Below are 19,727 nucleotides of genomic sequence, written 5' to 3'. Positions count from 1 at the left end.
AGAACTTTAAATGTTTGAATCAGTCATTTAATTAATGAATCCACGTATTTGAAAATTGTCTCAAGGGGGAGTTTTTACTATATGTATTAATATTGGCTGAAAATTTGACTAACTAAATTTCTAAATCTTCTGCAAAAAGATATTGTTCTCTTTCAGTTTCTATTCTTATAATAAAAAATATTCTTTAACCTTGTACCTACTAGATTGATACTTTATTAGTCATTCATTTGGGACAGAAATTGGAGTTACAAATTTAGGTTACAGGGTTCTTTTAAATGAAAGTCATTTTCTCCTAAGAAAACCTAAAAGTATGTTTACTTATTTCAAGTTCAACCAAGTTTATTCTTTCTAAAACTATCATAATTTGTAACTTTTTTTTGAAAGTGTTTCTAAAAATTCTCGTTGCATATTGTCCTGAATTAATTTAACTGATAATTCTTAATGAATCTGGGCTCATGGTTTTTTCCTCTTTTGCTAGGAATTGGACAGTCCCTTTAGATTATATGGGCTTACAATGAATCCACTGCTTTATAACATCACCCAGGTTGTCATCCTGTCAGCTGTTTCTGGTGTTATCAGTGACTTACTTGGATTTAATTTAAAGGTAAGAGCCTGCAGGTATTTTTAAATTTCTTAGTGCCTTATTACATTTTTGTGATATTTATTTTACCCCAGCATTCTTGAGATCTCACATGTACAGTAAGGGAGTCATTTTGATTATATTGTATAATATTAAATATTAATTAAATAATTTCACATTTAATTTCAAAGAATGATAAATATTCTTGGTTTATAATACAGATGGAACTCCTAATTTGGAACAGTATTCATTACAAATGGGACTCTGTATAGGATAAGTGGAAGTATTTATTTTTACTCATCTATAATCTGAATCTAATTTAGGTGATAAAAAAGGAAAAAAAAAAGAGCCCTATTTCTGGTTTTGGCTGTAAGTTATATTATTTATCTATATAGCAATGCATACATCCTCCAACATGTGCAAAGCTGCTAGTAAGTAAGGTGTAGTATATTCATATTAACAAGTAGTATATGTATATTGCCACTTCCTAGTAAAAAAAAAAAAAAAAAAAGCAAGAGAAATCTGATTTTCATGTTTTTATTTGTTTAAGGTGAATTCTTCTTGAAAATAAAAGGATAAAAGAATTTAAAATAGTAGAACCTACACTTGTTTATGAATGAAATTTAGATAAAAACAGTATTATGTGATATAATTTAGTAAGTTGCAATATCAAAACTGGCTCTAATGGTCACTATTTCTATTATTTTTTCACTAGCTTTGGAAGATTAAATCATGACAATTCAGAGAAAAGAAGATGTAGCCTCTTTTCCAGAATAAGAGTACCAACTAAGCTGCCTGAAAGCAGTCACTGACTCTTTGCTTCAGGAGTCTCAGCTGGGAAATTGAAGTGTTTACATCAGACTGTCCTGTGCAATTCTTATATTTATTTCACTTGTTCACTGTTTTTTACATTTATTTTAGTCTTTATATTTTATTTTTAGCTTTGATGTACTTACTTGTTGAAAGGGTGATAAAACTGATATCCAGATACTTGAGATCCTGGTAATTGCTCATAAATAATGACAAAATAACAAATCGTGAGAAGAGAAGCCATTGCTAAGCACTGTTTCTCCGTCAATGCCGTGACTTGCCTTACTTGAGGAAAACTTCTTTAACCTTATAACCTAGCATTGGACTCAGCTAAACACATAAAGCATTTTCTTCAGTAAATCAAGATCCAGTCAGGGTTTCTTTTGAATTATTTTGGAACAATGCCAGGATCTAAACTGATTAAGCTGCAGTTTAAGCACCCTTCGGTATTAATATATATGGTATTACACAACAGGTCAACAAGTGCTCTTTGATGATAAAACTCTTAATAGAGCAATAATTGTAAATGGTTACCATACTGTAAGATATTTTGATAAAAATTAACTAGTAATAATTGTATTTATTTGAAACACTGGGCTGTTTGCACAGCTCCAACTGTGCATGCTCAAAATGTGCACTTTTTAAAATTGTTACTTTTAATGCGTATCTTTATATGGGATATGTTATAGTGTACTAGGGCATGATATGGTATCCTTTTGAGTGAGGTATATGCTCATCTCACAAGTGAAGTGCCTATTGATATTACTAAAGTACATTATGTTTACTCAAGTAAAATAATTTTCTCCCTATGGTACACTATAGTGTATGCTATTCATACCACACTCAAATGAACAACTTAAGAATAAGGTTAAGGACCAGTTAAATATTCTTCTGATTGTTAGTTGTAAAACTGTATCTGAATTTTCAGGAAAAATAGCTATAGCTTGCAAATTCTACCTTCTAAACTTAGTCTGGTACATCTACCCCCTCAACCCCCAATTATATAAGGGCTATTTTAGATGCTTTTAACCTAGAAAGTTAACCCCCTCCCCCCTAAGTAATTTGCCAAGTTTCCAAATGAGAACTTATCCTGTTGGCATGTTAGGTAAATAGAGCGAGTATGATGGTATCTTACATTGGGCCTTGATTTTAAGTTGTTATGTTTGTACAATCAAGAAATTTTAGGAGTTATGTGAAACATGAAATGTTTTAGCAAACTTTTTTTTTAAACTGGGTATCTAGTTTCTAAAACAAAGAATTTATTTGAGACAGTCTAGAATTTTCTTGGTGCAAGGTGTATCATGTTGAATATCCTCACATTTTTTACCATGTTTTTGGGAATTTAAAATAATTAATTGTAAATTATTTATTTGATTGGTGCAGTTCTAATCCCCAAATCATCATCTTAAGATCAGGAATGTGTAGAGAACAGAGCCATATCGTAATATCACTTTGCTCTCACCATTCCTTTTGATCAGCCTCAATTCAGCCATTGTGTAGTATATTTTCTTTCTGTAGAAAACAACAAAAGTATTTTGTTTTATTTGCCTGTGTTCTAATATGTTTAATAATGACCAAAGTGCATTCTGAGTTTTTTCAAGGAATGTATTACTGGAGCTTTAAGAACATACTTATTTTCTCCTGTGAAAAATTAGGCTTTGTCTGATATGTTTCTTCTTCCTCTATTGTCTAATGTTGAGGTTGTTTCTAGGAATTATATTTTATAAACTTTTTCGAAATAAGGTACATACCTATACAGAACTTAACATTTTGCACAGAATATATCGAATATATTTTGAGAAAAAAAAGTACAGCATGAGTTCTGTTAGGAATAAAAATGAAACTGTTGTATCTCACAGAAAAACTTATTTCAGAATGGAAATATTTTTGAGAAAAGTAGCTGAGTGAACTGATTTAGGAAGATGCTTGTTTTCGACTGAAGTTCATTTTAACTTAGAGTTGGGAGTTGATTTATTGAGTACAGTGTACCTCTCAACAACATATTAATATGTTGAATTATGTCACTAATGTGGGCAGCAGTAGAATACTGAAAGGACAAAGTTGTCATTTTAAGTAATTTCAGAACATTAATGGAACTGTTTTCAAAGCAGAAAAATTGACATTGCTGCCTTTAAGAATACAATGAATGTAAGAAATTGAAAGAAATTGTAACATATCACATAATACAGAAAAGGCAGTTCGCAGATAGAATTGTGGCAGATGTTGTGTGTTAACTGTTGTTTCTTTGCCACACATGTCGTATTTGAAAGTTTGAACAGCAAGTTTAAAATAAAACATTCTATGACTGACAGTATTAAACTAGAAGTGTTTTCTTTTTTTCTGATTTTCAAGTCATGCACATTTCTGTGGTAATTTTATATTTGCTGTAGCATAAACTTTAGGTATGACTGTTAGATTTGAGAGGAGTGGGAATACATTTTTAAAAACTTTCCAACATTTCAGTTTTTGTTGATTCTCAGAACATGAAAGAAGAATATGTGTGCAGGCTTTTCATCACCAAAATGCTATGACATCATTAATGTTTGTTTGCTTGTTTGTTTGTATTTAAAAACAGAAAACTGGCTGTAGCCTGGGATATTAAAATTAATTGCCAGAAGGATAGTGGTGTTTTTAATCAAGTGATTTTGCACATGAATTCAGCACGAGAGATTATGGCCAATAATAACATGGGTAAGCATTCTAATCTTTCTGTTATGTGATTGGTACAAGTGTTCATAGGACTTAAATTAATCAGGGACTGTTAATTCAAGTGCACTTTCCAACTTACTTTAAGCTTAGAATTGGCTCTCTTAATGAGTCTCCCTTACAAATAGAGCAATATGACTTGCATCTCTTTAATTTGCTGTATCACGTACAGCACTAATTCTCAACCTTTTTTCTACCAAGCCTTTAAGAAAGATACCACAAATGCTTATCAATAGCACTGGCTCCCCATGGTGCTTACTTTGTGGGGAGTAGGCTGTGGATCTAGGATGTGGTATAGATATACTTTCAAAAGAGTATTCCCTAAGTGACTTTGAAAATTTGTTCCACCTATGATTCCTCACCACCTTGAGAATTACTGTCTTAAGATCAGGAATTTTAGAGAGTGTAAATTCCGTGAGAATGTAACTACATTCACCACTGTTTTCCCAGCATATAAAATAGCGCCTAATCTCAGTCTATTTACTGAATGAATGAAAGAATGAATGACGACTTCAGTCAAATACAACCCAGACACCACCTAGTCCAAAGTCCTCATTTTACTAGATAAAAAAAACTGAGGCCACAAAAGAGGTTAAAAAGCTTGCCTAAGGTTCCACAACTAGAACCCACACTCCTTTATTCCCTTCGAAGGTGTGTCCTGTAACAGCACCTCTGTACCTCTTGACGGATCAAAATAATTAAACATAGAAAAATATTCTGGAGAGAACAAAGATATTTATAAATCAGTCCATATATGTAGTAAGGTCATATATAAACTACTAAGCTTTTGGCAATAGGAGAAAGTCAGAATTCATCTGACAGCTCCCTATTCAGGTCTCTGCAGTGTAACCTCTTGGAAAGAAACACATGCTTAGGAGTCAAACTTGTTGTACATTTTTGGGCAAATTACTTAACCTCTGTGAACTTTGGTTTTCTCAGCTGTAACTTACAGTTATACCTATTTTACAGGACTATTAGGAAGATTAATAAGATACCATATGTAAAGCACCTAGCACTGGAACTGACATGCATTGGGTGTGAAGAAAGATTGGTTCTCTTCCCCTTCCAAATAAGTAATGGCCTAGGACAATTAACAAAAATTTGCAAGCTAAAGCATGCATATTACATGAGATATCATAAGCATCCCTGCCAAATATGAGATATAACTAAGAATCATGCTTCATATAAATTACCATACATGAAGAATTCTTTTACAAGGAGTTGACGTTTAATTTCTTTTCTTCATAAGCAGGCATGGTAAAATGTGGAAGGGAAGTGTTCTCATTCTTTTGTTTGCCTACATATTATATCCAATTATGAACGACTTTGCTGAACTCTCAGGTGCATATTCCATTCATATCTTTTCATTAGATCTCTGTCTCATTTATATGGTAGATTCCCTCACTGGTAACATCCTAGAGACTTTTTGTCTTTTACCTGGTCTCAACCCTTAACCTTAAGTTGTCTGCTCAACTTTGAGTTGCTGGAGAACATCTGACTTGACTTTCTGCAAATGGTGCTTATCAAGATATTACTGGACCTTCTGAGTCCTATATTTGGCAATGTTTTTTCTTTAATCAATCTTTTGTCCACTTGTATGTTCCCTACAATGGTTCTTCCAAAGCTCCTTTATTATCCTCAAGCTCCTAATCCCTCTCATCCTATAACTGTCGGCATTTTATTCCTCTAACTTTACCAAAGATAAAAATCATCACGCATGAATTCTTTTTCTCCCTTCTTCAGTTCTGTGAAAGAAATGTTGCTCTCTGAGGCCAGCTCTCCATCAGTGCTCAGGATTCTGTCCTTGTCCTCCTATAGAATATCTCCACAGTTTTCCCCGTCATCATCTTCAGTCTTTCCTTTTCCAATTTTATGTTATAAACCATTTATATTTCAATGAGAGGTGCTTGAATCTAGAGTATGAAATATAATGGTTGTAGATTGGATGGGACCACTGTATACTAGATGGCTCTGTTAGGGCTTGCTACACCCTCAGCCCTCGTCTAAACAAAGCAGGAGGTTGGTCAAGCTTGGTTGGATTATTTCACTTTTCTTCTCAGCCACAGATGAGTGCGTCCGTAATTGGTGCCTGGCCCTAAAGCAGCCAGCCATTTTACAGGCCTTGAGGAATCCATGAAACCAGCTGACACAAGAGCTTTGCCCCGTAGAGGCTTTGCATCCTTGACGGTGAGTTGCTGACCCAGTCAGAATCTCTGTTACTGCAAGTTTGAGTTAGGACAGAGTGTAAGCAGGAAGAGTTGCTAGAAAAGCAGAGGCCCAAAAGAAGCCATGAATTAACAAAGCCCTAAAGCAGAGAGAAAGTAGTCATAGTGGGGAAGGGAGAAGAAACAAGCAGAAACTGCCCCAGACTGTCAAGAGGCAGAGAGACTGAGTGATAGCTTGGCCAGCTGTGCTGTTGGATCATCATAGCTTCATCTTGTGTCCTGAATTGTGAGTTCAGATGTCCCCATTTGTCCCTATGATAAACTCATCACCTGCAGTAACCAAAGGATGACTGTCAGCCTGGACAAGCCTCATACATTTGGCTGGCTGTTTAATCTTAAGCAATTTTTCTTCCCTAATTGGCTCTCTCCCTGTATCTTTCTACTCCTATCTAAGTATAGTACTTGGCTATCTATGCTGTCTACCCTTCCAACATATTTATGCCTCCTGTGTCTACAAAATAGTTAACAATCTCAGGACTAAAAGTTTTGCTTGTTCCCTCCTTTTTATAATATTCAATTCTGTGTTTTCAACAGTGATCTGAAATTAAAATTAGTGGCTTGCTTTTCTTTTTTGTCTTTTAAAGTTAAATCTGACTCTTGTGCTAAATGTAATCATTTACTTTCTGTAGTAATTTAATAGTCTCCTTGACTGGTTTCTAAGAGTTTAGGGTTGTTTTTGTCAAATTCTCTTACAAGTTTTGATCAATTATTTATATATGGGAATTTCTGGTTTTCCTAACCTTGTACTAAGAGGTGTGCTTTAAAGCAAAACAGGCTTGTTGCCAAAGCCTGTGACCAATTTGCATCCCTTGGGATATACACCCAGTTTTGCAAATGCATTTACTTGCTTTTGCCTGGAAGTACAGACTTTGAGCTGGCAGCTTTCCTGCCTTCTATTTATCCCCTTTCTCTTGCTCTCAGCCAGAATTTACTGGGTCAGATTAGTGGTGCTCAAAGATTCTCATAATATGAATCTACTGTTTGGGGAAAGACATTAGGGTAAGAGGTTAGTCTTGCAAATACGGGAAAACAGACCAAGTACTTTTAAAATTGCAATTTTATTCAGTTTTTCTTTCATCCATTCTGTGAATAGTATTTGAATATTACATGCTAGGCACCGAGCTAGGTACTAGGGATATAGAAATTAAAATATAGTCCCTCTTTTCATTAAACCTAGAGGCTAGGAGGTGATAGCCATGCAAAAAACTTTTAGCTTCTGGAGGGTATGTGCTGTAATGGAGTTGCCAGTGTAAGTGTCACATGCAAGCAGTTTAGTATAGCTGGAGAAGATGATGTTTGTAGGCAAGGGGTGAAGATGATGCTAGCAGATGACTTTGTGAAGCCAAGGAATTTGAATTTTATCGTCAGAGATTAGGACTGCCTAGTACAGTTCTGGCATGTCATAGTTGCTTGGTGAATACTAAACTAAGGTACCACATTCTTCACTTGGATACTTAGTGAACAGCTCCAGGCTGAGAATTAAGTTTTTTAACTTAAAATTTTAGTCCATGTTAAATCTATGCTAGAATTTTTATGTCATTAAAAAAACTGACACAGCACAAATTTGTATCTAAGAATATATAAAATTAAATTGACTTTGGTTTCTTTCTCCACGTTTGGATGATGTAGTTAATTTATAATTATTTGCAAAGTTAAATCTGTCTGTCTTTTTTTTTTTTTTTTAAATTACAGAGTAGGCCAAATCATCTGCAGTATGATAAGGATCATGGGTTCTGGAATCAGGCAGAGCTGGGATTCTTTGCAGCATGTGTATGGGCTTGGGCAAGTTACTTAACCTCCCTAAGCCTCATCTGTAAAATGAGGTGGAGAGCTGCTGCTGGAGCCAAAAATGGTTCCTGTGAGTATAAAATTAGAGAACGTCTGTGTGATGGGCAGGGACCTGGTCCACCACCCTCCTATGCAGCAAAACATCAATTTATTTGTCCTCAATCAAACTAAATCTGGCATTGAGCACCTACTCAGAAGACTGTCAAGAATTCAATATGTTATATTTGGAGGAGCCTCGCCTCCCTAGGTTGACACAAAATCCAGGGGATTCAGCTACTACCTGGAAAAGATGGAAGCGGCCTGGTCCTTATTCTCTGGTGGTAGCTATCCCTCCATTCTGATGCTTCTGCCTGGCCAACGCTTCCTGTGTCTGTTGGGCATGGATGCTCCAGCCAGCTCAGAGATGCTCCGCACAGAGGTCCTCCCCCGCCCGACCCAGGCTCAGCTTCAAGATCCTCACCTCTGTTTCAAGGCCTCGGATATTAGTGCCCATCTCCTTCCACAGATGCCTCACAGCTGTGCTCCTTTGCACATCTGCAGCCTGTCTGGGGTATGTGCCCCTCTCCCAGCAACCCTCACCCTCTCATTTTCCACCAGATGCTCTCAATCCACCAGGCTTCCAAGCCAAAGCCTGGCTGAGGAGTTGGCCTTCTGGACCTTGAGAACTTCTGTTTTCAGCCCAGAAGCTCCAAAGGTAATGATACCCATGGAGGGAAGGGACTTAAGCTCAGAATAGAATTGTGTGGCTGTCTTCTTGGAATAGGGGAGGGAAAGACATCACTCATTCTTTTGAGTCTCTTCCAGCAGCAAATATCCCAAATAATCCTGCCACTTAGGGAAAGTGCTTAAGGTTGGTACCTGGTATGTAGTCATCTCACAACTGTTAAATATTAGCATTATTATTTTTATTAGCATCTCTCTTGGATAATAGGCATGGATTCAGAGTGATCTCAGTAAATTAAAGAAATTATCCAACTGGAAAATGAACTAGAGAAACTGAAGCTGTCTAAAGAAAGAAATCTAAATTGTTAAAGAGGTGAAAAATCAGGCTTTGGGAGAAAGCACTTGGATTACTCAATATGGAAATGAAGAAAATGGAAGGCTCACATTTGTCTTTGAGCATGTGACAGCCTACAGTGAAGGCCCTAATCAGCTGTTCTTCATCAACACCAGAATTTAAAGCAGCAGATAGTAACTTGAATTGTATTGTGAGATTTTGGCTAGTCACACACACAAAAAGTATGAAACAAAAAGCATCAAGCATCTTATTCAACACAGAATGTTAGTAGAAACTGTGGCTACCCCAACTCTAGAGACGCTTCAGGCAGCTGGGGTTCACCTGCTTGGAAACAGGGACTGGTTTAGTTGATGCATTGGGTCCTCCTTATATCCGTGTAGAATGATACTGTGTGGAGTACATTGACATTTAGTGGGTGATCCTGAAAGTCATATTTTCTCATCTTCAATGGAATATTTTTCATCTCAGTTGAATATGCAGGAGATGTGGCGTAGAAGGAAGGCCCTGCTCTGAGTATCAGGAACCTAGGTTTGTATCTTTGCTTTTAGGCTGATTTCCTAGGTGACCTGTAGTAGCCATTTACTCTCTATCTGAATAAAGATGGGACAGAATTAAAATAACTTGATTTGTTCCCATTGAACGTTACCATTCTGAGACTTTTTTTCTTTACATTTTCTTTCTTTACTGCTAATGAGCAGCAGAATTAAAACTCCTTTTATTCTCAGAGAGTAGACTTTGGTTGTAATTTCCTAATATAAATACTTAATTTACAAGCATCTAGTTTCTAAAAGGAAATTTAAAAGGTTTTCTTGTGGAGAAATTTAGCTGCTCCACTATTCTAACAGAAGTCTGTTTTCATCTGTTGTTCTAATTTAAGGGAACCTGTTTTTCATGGGGCAGGTAATGTGGAACCCTTTTGTCTCTTACTGTGGCCCTTCTGTTTAGCAAATTAGTCTTTTCTCTGCTCCCAAGTGACCTTTCCTTTGTTTTGGTGTTGTGGGATTAAGCAATCACACTTTTCAGCAGAGCCTTGGTATTAAGACAAGACCCTCTTGAGTTTTAGGTTTTACTAATTTTTTGAAATCAGTTTGTCTCGATTCAGCCATTTTACTATCTGCCCAAGGAGTTAATCAGATCACATCTCATTAGTAGGCCCTTATTTTAAAACTCTGGGAACAGAAATTTCTTCTTCCAGTGATCTTCCACCATACCTAAAATGTAGCTCATGGTGGCAACTCCTTTCTTATTTTCTATGGGCTTGTCTCATTCTAAATAGGTGAATCCCAGGATCATGAGATGGGATCCTTGATTGATTTCCATTTCCTTTTTCCCTCCATGCTCCAGTCCCTACACGGTACTGAACTCTGAATGCCATGTTGCCAGAGAGCGACAGAACCTCTGTACTTGACTCTTTGTGCATTGTTTGGTTTGACCTCCTGTTTGCAACTTACTTTTTCTATCCTCTTTAAGCATCTTATTAAAAGGTTAGGTAGGCACATAATGTAAACCAGCTTAATTCTGCCGCCATAATAGAAGATTATAAGAGCTCTTTGAAACAAAGTCTGTCTTACAATTTTTATATGTTCCCAAACATGTAATACAGGTCTTTGAACATACATTCTCCCTGAGGGGTGAATAAAGAGGGAGCAGCAGAGGAAGACCGTAAGGTTTACTAAGAGTGTGATGTCTTCATGATGGGCTCAACCCTGGCTGCCTGTTAGAATGACCTGGACACTTTTAAAAAAACTGACATATTTGTCCCACCCCCAGAGATTCTGAGGAGAGGAGGATTTTTTAGCTCTGCCCCCTGTCACCAGTTACTCTTAGAGAACCAGTATTGTCATTATGAAAACATTGGTCTACATTATCAAAAACATTTAGACAGTGATGAAGACATTGTTAGTGGGTACATGATTGCAGAGGCTAGAACAAATGTGTCTGCTATGTTGACAATTTAAAATTTTGTGCCCTAAATAATGTACCAATGTTTTCTCTTTTTTTATTTATTAGTTTCTTGGCGCTTCTCGTACCCGGAGACCCTGTTGATCCTTGTTACATGCTGACAGCACGTGTAAGTAATACTGTTCCTGCCTCAAGGACTTAAAAGATTGACAATATGTTCAGACAGAATATGTCAGCTGAGTGGTGTCAGTGACGTTTAGCCCCTCTGTGCTCCCCTGAGTTCTCATCTGTGGTACACAGATACAGCAAGTCTTTTAGGTACTTCATTTCAAGAGGATATTTAAAGAGGAAAGCATAGCAATTTGTTGCAGAAGTTGAACTAATCCAAACTACCCACCAAATCTAGGCTTTAAATCAGCATGAGGATTGCCTTCCTCACTTTGTAACAGATTCTTTATGGTCAGCTAGGCCACAAGAGTTGCCTACAGCTCAGCTGAGAATTTACCTCTTTTAAAAAATTGAGGGCTTCCCTGGTGGCGCAGTGGTTGGGAGTCCGCCTGCCGATGCAGGGGACGCGGGTTCGTGCCCCGGTCCGGGAGGATCCCGCATGCCACGGAGCGGCTGGGCCCGTGAGCCATGGCCGCTGAGCCTGCGTGTCCGGGGCCTGTGCTCCGTGGCGGGAGAGGCCACGGCGGTGAGAGGCCCGTGTACCGCAAGGGGGAAAGGAAAAGAAAAAATTAAAAAATTTAAAAAAAAATAAAAAAATTGAATAATCTAAATCTGTAGTTGTCAGAGTGTGCTTCAGGGCATTCTGGGGATTGCCAAGACTCTTTCAGGGGTGTGCAAGGTGATGGATCTTTCATGTATGGGCGAGAGATCCATCAAAGCATAATATGGACCAATGTATTTTAATGTAACAGTTTAAAATATCTAAGGTATGGTTTCAGAGTCCACCCAGTGATGTCACCTTTAAATAATCCATGTACAATTGAAAAGAATGTGTATTCTGCTATTGTTTGGTGGAGTGTATGATAAATATCAATCAGGTCAAATGAGTTGATAGCGTTCTTCAGGTTTTCTGTGTACTTACGAATTCTCTGTCTACTTTTTCTATCAGTTATTGAGGAAGGGGTATCAAAATCTCCAAATATAATTGTTATTTAGCTGTTTCTCTTTTCATTAGTATCAGTTTTTGCTTCATTTATTTTGAAGTTCTCTTATGAGGTGCCTACATGTTTATGCATGTTTTGTTATGAACTTTTGATAAATTGATCCCTTTATATTATGAAATGACCCTCTTTATCCCTGTTAAGAGTCTCTGCTCTGAAATCTATTTGTCTAACATCAATGTAGCCACTTTAGCTTTCTTTCGGTTAGTATTAGCATGGCATATATTTTCCCATCCTTTTACTTTCAGCCAACTTGTGTCTTCATTTTTAAAGTGAGTTTTTTTGTAGCCAGGGTATAGTTAGGTCTTGCTTTGTTATCCAGTCTCTGAATCTCTGTCTTTTCATTAGGATGTTTAGACCATTTACATAAAATGTGATTATTGATATGGCTGGATTTAAGCCTACCACGTTGACATTTGTTTTACATTTGTCCCAACAGTTCCTTGTTCCCTTTTATCTTTTTTCTGCCTGCTTTTGGGTTGAGCATTTTTCATGATCCTTTTTATCATTTTTGTTGGCTTATAGCTGTTTGTTTTGTTTCATTGGTTGCTTTAGGGTTTGTAATATACATCTTAAACTTACCACATTCTACTCTCAATTGATGTTATATCACTTCACGTACAGTAGAAGAACTCTGTAATAATATACTTCCATTTCTTACCTCTGAGAATTTGTGCTGTTGTGTCATACATTTTGTTTCCCATGTTATAAATTCCAGAGTGCATTGTAGTTGTTTTTATTCTGAATAATTGGTTGTCTTTTAAAGGTATTTAAACCATAAAAAGAAACCTTTATATTTATTGACATAATTACCAGTTCTGGTCTGCTTCATCCGTTTGCTTAGATCTAGATTTCCTTCTGCTTCAAGGACTTCCTTTAATATTTATTTTAATGTAGATCTGCTAGTGATAAATTCTTTCAGCTTTTATATGTCTGAAAAAGTCTTTATTTTGCCTTTGTTTTTGGACAACTGGTTTTAAGCAATTTGATTATCAAGTGACTTGGTGTGGCTTTGTTTGTGTTTCCTGTGCTTGGAACTCATTAAGACTCTTGTTTCTATGGGTTTATTAATTTCATCAAATTTGGATTTGTTAAAATCTTGGCCATTATTTCTTTAAAAATTATTTTCTGTCCCTCATCTGCTTTAGGGACTCCAAATACATGTATATTAGTCTTCTCAAAGCTTTCCCAAGTATCAGTGATATTCCGTTCACTTTTTTTTCAGCTTTTTGTCTCTCTGTGTTTCATTTTGTATGGTTTTAATTGTGACATCTTCAAGTTTATTAATCTTTTCTTTTCCCATGTCTAATCTACCATTATATATTTTACCCAGTTTCTTAGATGTTTCAAGCAGGATGGTAAATCTGATTCCTGTTATTCCCGTCTCATTTGAAAGCAGAAATCTCATCCATTTTCCAGAAGCCAGAAATTAAAGAGACTTGCAGAGATTTAAAGCAATTCTACACCTTAAGGTATTTTTTTGTTTCCTATGGAAAATACGGTTTTTATAAAAATTTTTAGGTTAACATTTATTATCATTATCTTTAAAGGAATTAAATAAGTGTTTAAAATTTTTCTGTTTTAATTTTGAACATGGTAAATATTGATAGATATAACCCATGCAAACAAAAGGTCTTTGGGTTCCTCAATAATTTTTAAGAGTGTAAAGTGATTCTGAGACCAAAAACTCTGAGAACAATTGATCTAAATATACTGAAGTGTTTACTGTGGGTTGCTTGAACTTAGAAGTTGGGTAACCCTGGTGCTGGGGAGGGCACGGTTACAAGGATGAGAAGACCCATAAGCAGATAGAAGAAGGAAGGAGAAGAACAATCAAGCAAAAGTTAAGCCACATGGCTCCCAAGAGACACAGAGTAATGTAGATTCCTCATTTTTCAGCTTCTGTCTTGACATTTGTAAGGCCCAGTTATCCCTCCTGCACTTAGGATTTTTGAGATAGTACTAAAAATAAGTTCCATCTTTTTTTTTCCTTAAGGAGGAAAGAGAAACTAGAGGGGAAAATTCAAACACTATGGTAGACTTAAAAGGAAGACATTTTCGGAGTCCAGGGTTCTTTTGGAGTCCAGAAATTACAGTGCTATGACAAAGGCTGATACTGTTCACGATGCTCCATTTGGAGGCCAGCAGATTGCATGTCTGGCGTGTAGAAAAGGAATCTATAGTTTTGTGATTCTGGTTGTTTTCAGTATGCTGGTTAGTTCATTGGCACACACTAGAGAACCAGGACCTTCCCTCACCTTACTGTCTAATCTTGGCGACACCTCTCTGGGCCTTTGTTTCTCCACAATTACAGAGTGGGAGTCAGAAGCCTTTCTAGGTCTTTGTCTGCAAGTAACAGAAACCTACATCAAACTGGCTTAAGCACAAAGGAGCATTTATTGACGCATATAATTGGGAAGCCAAGCTGAGCTAGTACTGGCTGTGACACTTGGAGTTGGATCCAAGTGTTCAAACTGCCATTGTGGCTTCACTCTAAGTTCTCTTCCCTCTTCCTATTCCTTCCCATTTTCTGCCCATTCCCTTCTGCTTACCTCTGTTTGCTTTGTTCTCCATTCAACCACAGAATTGCCACCAGAAGCTCTAAGCTCATATGGACCTTTGAGCTCATGAGCCCAGAGATAGAAACAAAGATGCACTCTCTCCCAGCATCCACAGACCAATCCTTTGGAGACTCTTTCATTGACTTGACTTGGGCCATATGCCCATCCTTTGAACCAATGACCTTAGACAGAGCTATGAAGAACCTCGGTTAGCCAGACTGGTTATGTGCCCACTCCTTTGGTAGGGAGCGGAGGATAAATTGGTATTGGCAGTCCCATCAGAACCACATGGAATGAGACGGAGGCAGCTTGGTGACTGGAGGGTGCTGGGCAGACTGCAGCCTGCACCCTTAAAGTGTCATGAAGTGAAGCAAACTATGCCTATTATGTGTTTATGATTTAAAAAGAAATACAATCATGTGGCTATTACAGCATTGCTGGGAATTTGACATTTTCTTCTGAGTCCCCCAGTTCTCTTCTTAGCAACGGTTTCTTTTCCTATTGCTTTTCAAATATTTCATCTGCGTGGTTTAGATTTCATCTTTGCTCTGAGGCCTTTTACCAACTTTTGTTATGTCAAGAATAGAGTCAGCTGCACCCAGAGCATTCCCACTCAGTGATTTTCATTCCTGCCAACACATTCATGCTTCCTTTTAATTCTAAATCTTTTCTACCTGAATCTTTTCTTTAACCCTGATGTGTAACAGACGTGTAGAATCAGAGTTGGTATTCAAATTCTACAAATCAGTAAAAAATCAAAGAGGATGATTTCTTAATACAGAGTCCTCATCAAATTTAATGTTTAGTTGAGTAATCACCTCCAGGCTCTTTGGGAGTGCAAAGTAGAGTGAACACATAGGTGAAGGATTTATTCACAGTGCCAGAAATGCTTAGTATGCAAGACATACTCTATTTTCTCGGAAGTGGCAGCCTTTAATAACAAGCTCTCTCTACTAGTCCACTTTGGAATCTCATTCCTGTGTTTTTCAGCCTAGAAGAACTGAACAAAAATGTAAAGTCTGAATTTGTTTACTCATAAAAATAAGATCTATAGTGTCATTTTAGTCAAATTTCGGAATGTAGCTTATCACCTACATGTTGTATCTAGATTGGTACTATCAAAATGAAAAGGCAACATGCCAGGTAGGTGGTTATTATATTCTAGAATATTCAGGCAAAGAAATTTGCATTTGGAATTAAATATAAGATCCTTGGTCTTCCATAGATCCAGCTAAGGCTCACAGTTCAGTTAGAGACAAGAATCTGGCATTCACTTGTATGCATTTAAATGGGTGGGTTGCTGGAAAGAAATACTCCAAAAAGCTAGCAGAGGTTGTCTCTGGAGGTGAAAACATGTGATATTAATTTTCTTTTCTCTGCTCTTCTCTACTGTTCAAGTTTTCTGCAATGAGCACATACCCCTTTCACAATAAGAATATATATATTTTTAAGAACAAGCAAAGGCTATTTATTCAGATCTTGATATATCAAGAGGGTCAGCCACTGTCACTTGCATTTTAGCAGAGACTCAAAGACAAGTAGGAAAGTGGGAAAGCTTATAGTGGAAAAAAGGGAAGGCTTCAGGTATGCCCTGATTGGAAGCTGTTTGCATGAGGAAGCCATAGGTGGGCTAACTAGAAGCCTAAAAAAGCAAGATATTTTATGGTGTACATATTCGGGTTTCTCTGACTGTTCCTAAATTGGAAGTGGGGATAAAAGTTAGAGAAGCTGTCAGTTATTAGTCACGTCCTTGTCATTTTGAGCCAGTTATCATAGAAGTTACTGTTTGGCTTCTTGGATTATTATTAGAGATAGCAATCCAGTCTCCTGCAAGGCTGACTTATAGCAGGCTGGCTTCATGGGCTGATTATTGTATAATAAGGGGGTTGGTTTCCTGGGCAGGTTGCTGTAAGTTGTGGGTCAGAGTTCTGTTTTTATACACAGTTTGGTAATTGTTTGTATAATCAGTTTCTCACCCGGTGGCACTGACTGCCCTTCTCATTGACTGCCTTTTCTCTGTCATGCATTATTATTTCTAAGGACATCTTCCATCAGGTCCTCCAACAGTTAAAAAACATGCCTTTGTAAAACTTATTTTAGGTAGTGTGGTGCTGTGATTTATGATAAGAAATGTATGTTTGGTCTTCATCCACTATTCCTAGCACAGAGCTCTTAAACCCTTGGAATTTCTTAGGTATTGAGAACCATAAGGGTGTCTTTTGCTATGTTAATGAGATGACATTTTTTTACAAAAATTTTAAAAAATTACATCTCTGCTGAATTGTGAAAGTTCTTGGAATATACCAAATTATGTTTAAGCAAGATATAGCTACTTAATGAAACTGACTGACACTCAGAAAACTGTGGCCTGAACCCCAATCTGGGCACTCTGATTCTGCCTTGACCCTGCAGGACAGGTCCCAGTGTGGTCTGGCATGTGTACCCACCTCAGGATCCTTTGCTGTGCCATTAGGGCTGCAGGAGACCTATCTGCACGAGCCCCGTAAGGCCTCGTAGGACAAACCCAGAGGGGACTCTAGAGCTTAAGTTCAGGTCTCCAGTTCTCAAGGTTTCAGACTGCGTCAAAAAGAAGAGAAATTTTCCCCAACTTCTGAGAGTAAGGGCCGGGGTGGGAGAGGGAGCATATCCCTTTAAATGGGGAGGGAGAGCCAGAGGCACACTGCCATGAAAGAAGACCCTTCACTCCCAAGCCCTCTCCTCAAGGATTTACCTAGTCTACGCTCACCACGTGCCAGCAGGATCACTGGCTCATCTCTTCCAAGTGCCTGTAAGCTCAGGTGTCAGGTTTGGGAAGGGTCTGTCCAGCACACAGAGTCCCGTTGATGAAGAGTGCAGTGTAGTAGCAGTCAAATCTCAGACCCAATCTGACTCGCAATCTGCTTGTTCAAGAACAAAGTCACAATTAGATACCTGCAGAGAATCCTGACCATCAACCAGTAGCATAAGGCCCAGGTTAAGACGACCGTGAAAGGGTCTTGGAGGTAATAGGCCTGATGTGAGTCCTGGCTCTTACCCAGCAGAGGTGAGATCTTGGGGCAGAACTTACCCCCTCTTGAGACAATTTTCTTATATAGAAGTGTGGGTAGTTTATTAGAAAGGTTACCAGAAATAAGATGGGGGTGAAATGTTGGCAATAGAAATTGCTTAATAAATGACAGCTCTCGTTATAATTATATGCTAAATCATGTTTACAAAATAAATTCAGTCCCCTTCCAGCCATTTCTATCAGACTCAAAACCCCATTCTTTAAGTTTCCCATCGAACCTGTTAGTAAAACCAAGAACCATTTGTTGCTCGTCTCTGAACCAGCTATAAATTGTCTTTATCATGCTTCAGCTACAACGCATAAGCTGGAAACAGCTTGGCATCCATCTTTTGGATTCCAGGGATGACTTTTATCACCTTGGAAGGCTTACGCATGTTATTCATAGGAAGTGATATTAATAGGTCAGACCGTCATCCATAGTGTTCAGAACGTATCGGGTTTTTTTGGTTTCTTTGTTCGTTTGTTTTAACAAGGAGAAAGAAAAGAAAAAGCAACCCTACTAACTCTACTGATCCTGTGATGGAAGTTAGGTCCTCACTTTTTTGTATATTCTTCTGTAACTAGGTTAACTTTGATATTTTACTTTTCTCTGTTAATAAGACGATCCTTGACAAAGTCATGGTCACCAAATCAGTGTGTTTCTCTAATAGGGTAAATCATGTTAGAGATAACGGAAGCTTTTGAGCACCTGGTTTTACCAGAAACTAAATGTAATGTGGGCCACAGTGGACTGGAGCAAAGAAGGCATAACCTTTGCAATTTTCATTACTTCATAGACGCTATGCATAATCTTATTTTCCACATGCAGATGTTAGGATAAGGAAATGGCTACATTCTATTTTTTCCCATATCATAAACCAGTAATTTCATCTGAAAAAGTAGCTTGTTCAGTGTTTTATTGAATCTAAGATGCTGTCTATTGTAAAATATATCATTATTCTGTGTAATCACTAAGAAAGAAAAAGCACTGCCATTGATTGAGAGATATTAAATCTGAAAAAGTGAGTCTTGAAATCAGTCAAAGATGGTATATACTTCTATGTTTGATGAGTTCTTTTTTACATCCTTTGTGTCTCCCTGCTCCCGTTAATACTTAAAGACATTAGTTGACTAGTTTGAGAATTAATCACAATTAAAATAGATGTTCCACGCTATACAACACAGATACAGCCATTCACTGCTGAATGCCCTAATCATAATGGCATTTTAAGCACTAATGAAATGGAGCTAGTTTATAGTTCTTGAATTGATTAAGATGAAGTCTCAGTCATCAGGCAGATCAAGACAGGCATCACCAGAAGGACTGGCTGGATCTTATAGTATTCACAGGATTTGTAAACAGAAATGCCATTTTGTCATTCCTGCCATCTTGAGCACTTGTTCCTAACAAATCCTTGGGGTAATACCAGATCGCCCTGTTCTTTTTTTTTTTCTGAACCAGTCACAGAAGAGCTTCAGATTTTGGCTAATATTAATCAGTTGACCCCAGGCAGTTATGACATATTCCTTAGGAGTATAACAGGCAAACAGGCAGAGTTATTTCAGCAAGAGACTTTGCTAGCAGAAGGCTAAGAAAAAACTCAGCAAGGAGAATGGTAGATGGAAAATGTCAGGAGAGAAATTGGGTTTCTATTTTGAGGATAGTAAAACCATTACATTTTAATGCATTCAAGTTCAGACTGATTCATAGCCAATGACCATGGAAGTTAAAGCCAGAGGGTGCACACTCCCACTGAGGTGCAGTGCATTCATGCTCTGACTTTCAAGAGTCAGAGGACAGGAGGTAGGGGCTTGATCTCTGGAAGCTTCAGTTTCCTCATCTATGCTCTTGAACTAGATGGTCTCCAAGCCCCTTTTAGTCCATGATGCTGTGGTCTAGCCAGAGGTCATCATTGCACAGC

General features: G+C 37.6%; 1 protein-coding gene across 5 annotated transcripts in view; it reads left to right on the top strand.

Moving 5' to 3' along the window:
* PHTF2 (putative homeodomain transcription factor 2) overlaps positions 1-19,727 on the top strand; it is a 154,067-nt gene that overhangs the window by 122,657 nt on the left and 11,683 nt on the right. For 2 of the 5 annotated variants that reach the window (XM_024115952.3, XM_024115951.3), the window contains 3 exons: positions 479-604; positions 1,296-4,081; positions 6,157-6,283. In XM_024115952.3, the coding sequence (XP_023971720.1) occupies positions 479-604; positions 1,296-1,316 (147 nt within the window). In that variant the 3' untranslated portion in view covers positions 1,317-4,081; positions 6,157-6,283. Of the gene's footprint in view, positions 1-478; positions 605-1,295; positions 4,082-6,156; positions 6,284-8,013; positions 8,279-11,137; positions 11,199-19,727 lie in introns of those variants that run through there. The other 3 variants (XM_055085057.1, XM_055085058.1, XM_028490146.2) reach the window with 3 other exon arrangements.

Source organism: Physeter macrocephalus, chromosome 5 (genome assembly GCF_002837175.3).
Source record: "Physeter macrocephalus isolate SW-GA chromosome 5, ASM283717v5, whole genome shotgun sequence".
NCBI classification, from domain to species: domain Eukaryota; kingdom Metazoa; phylum Chordata; class Mammalia; order Artiodactyla; family Physeteridae; genus Physeter; species Physeter macrocephalus.
The sequence above is the reverse complement of the archived record's forward strand: the minus strand, read 5'-3'. Positions and strand labels throughout refer to the sequence as shown.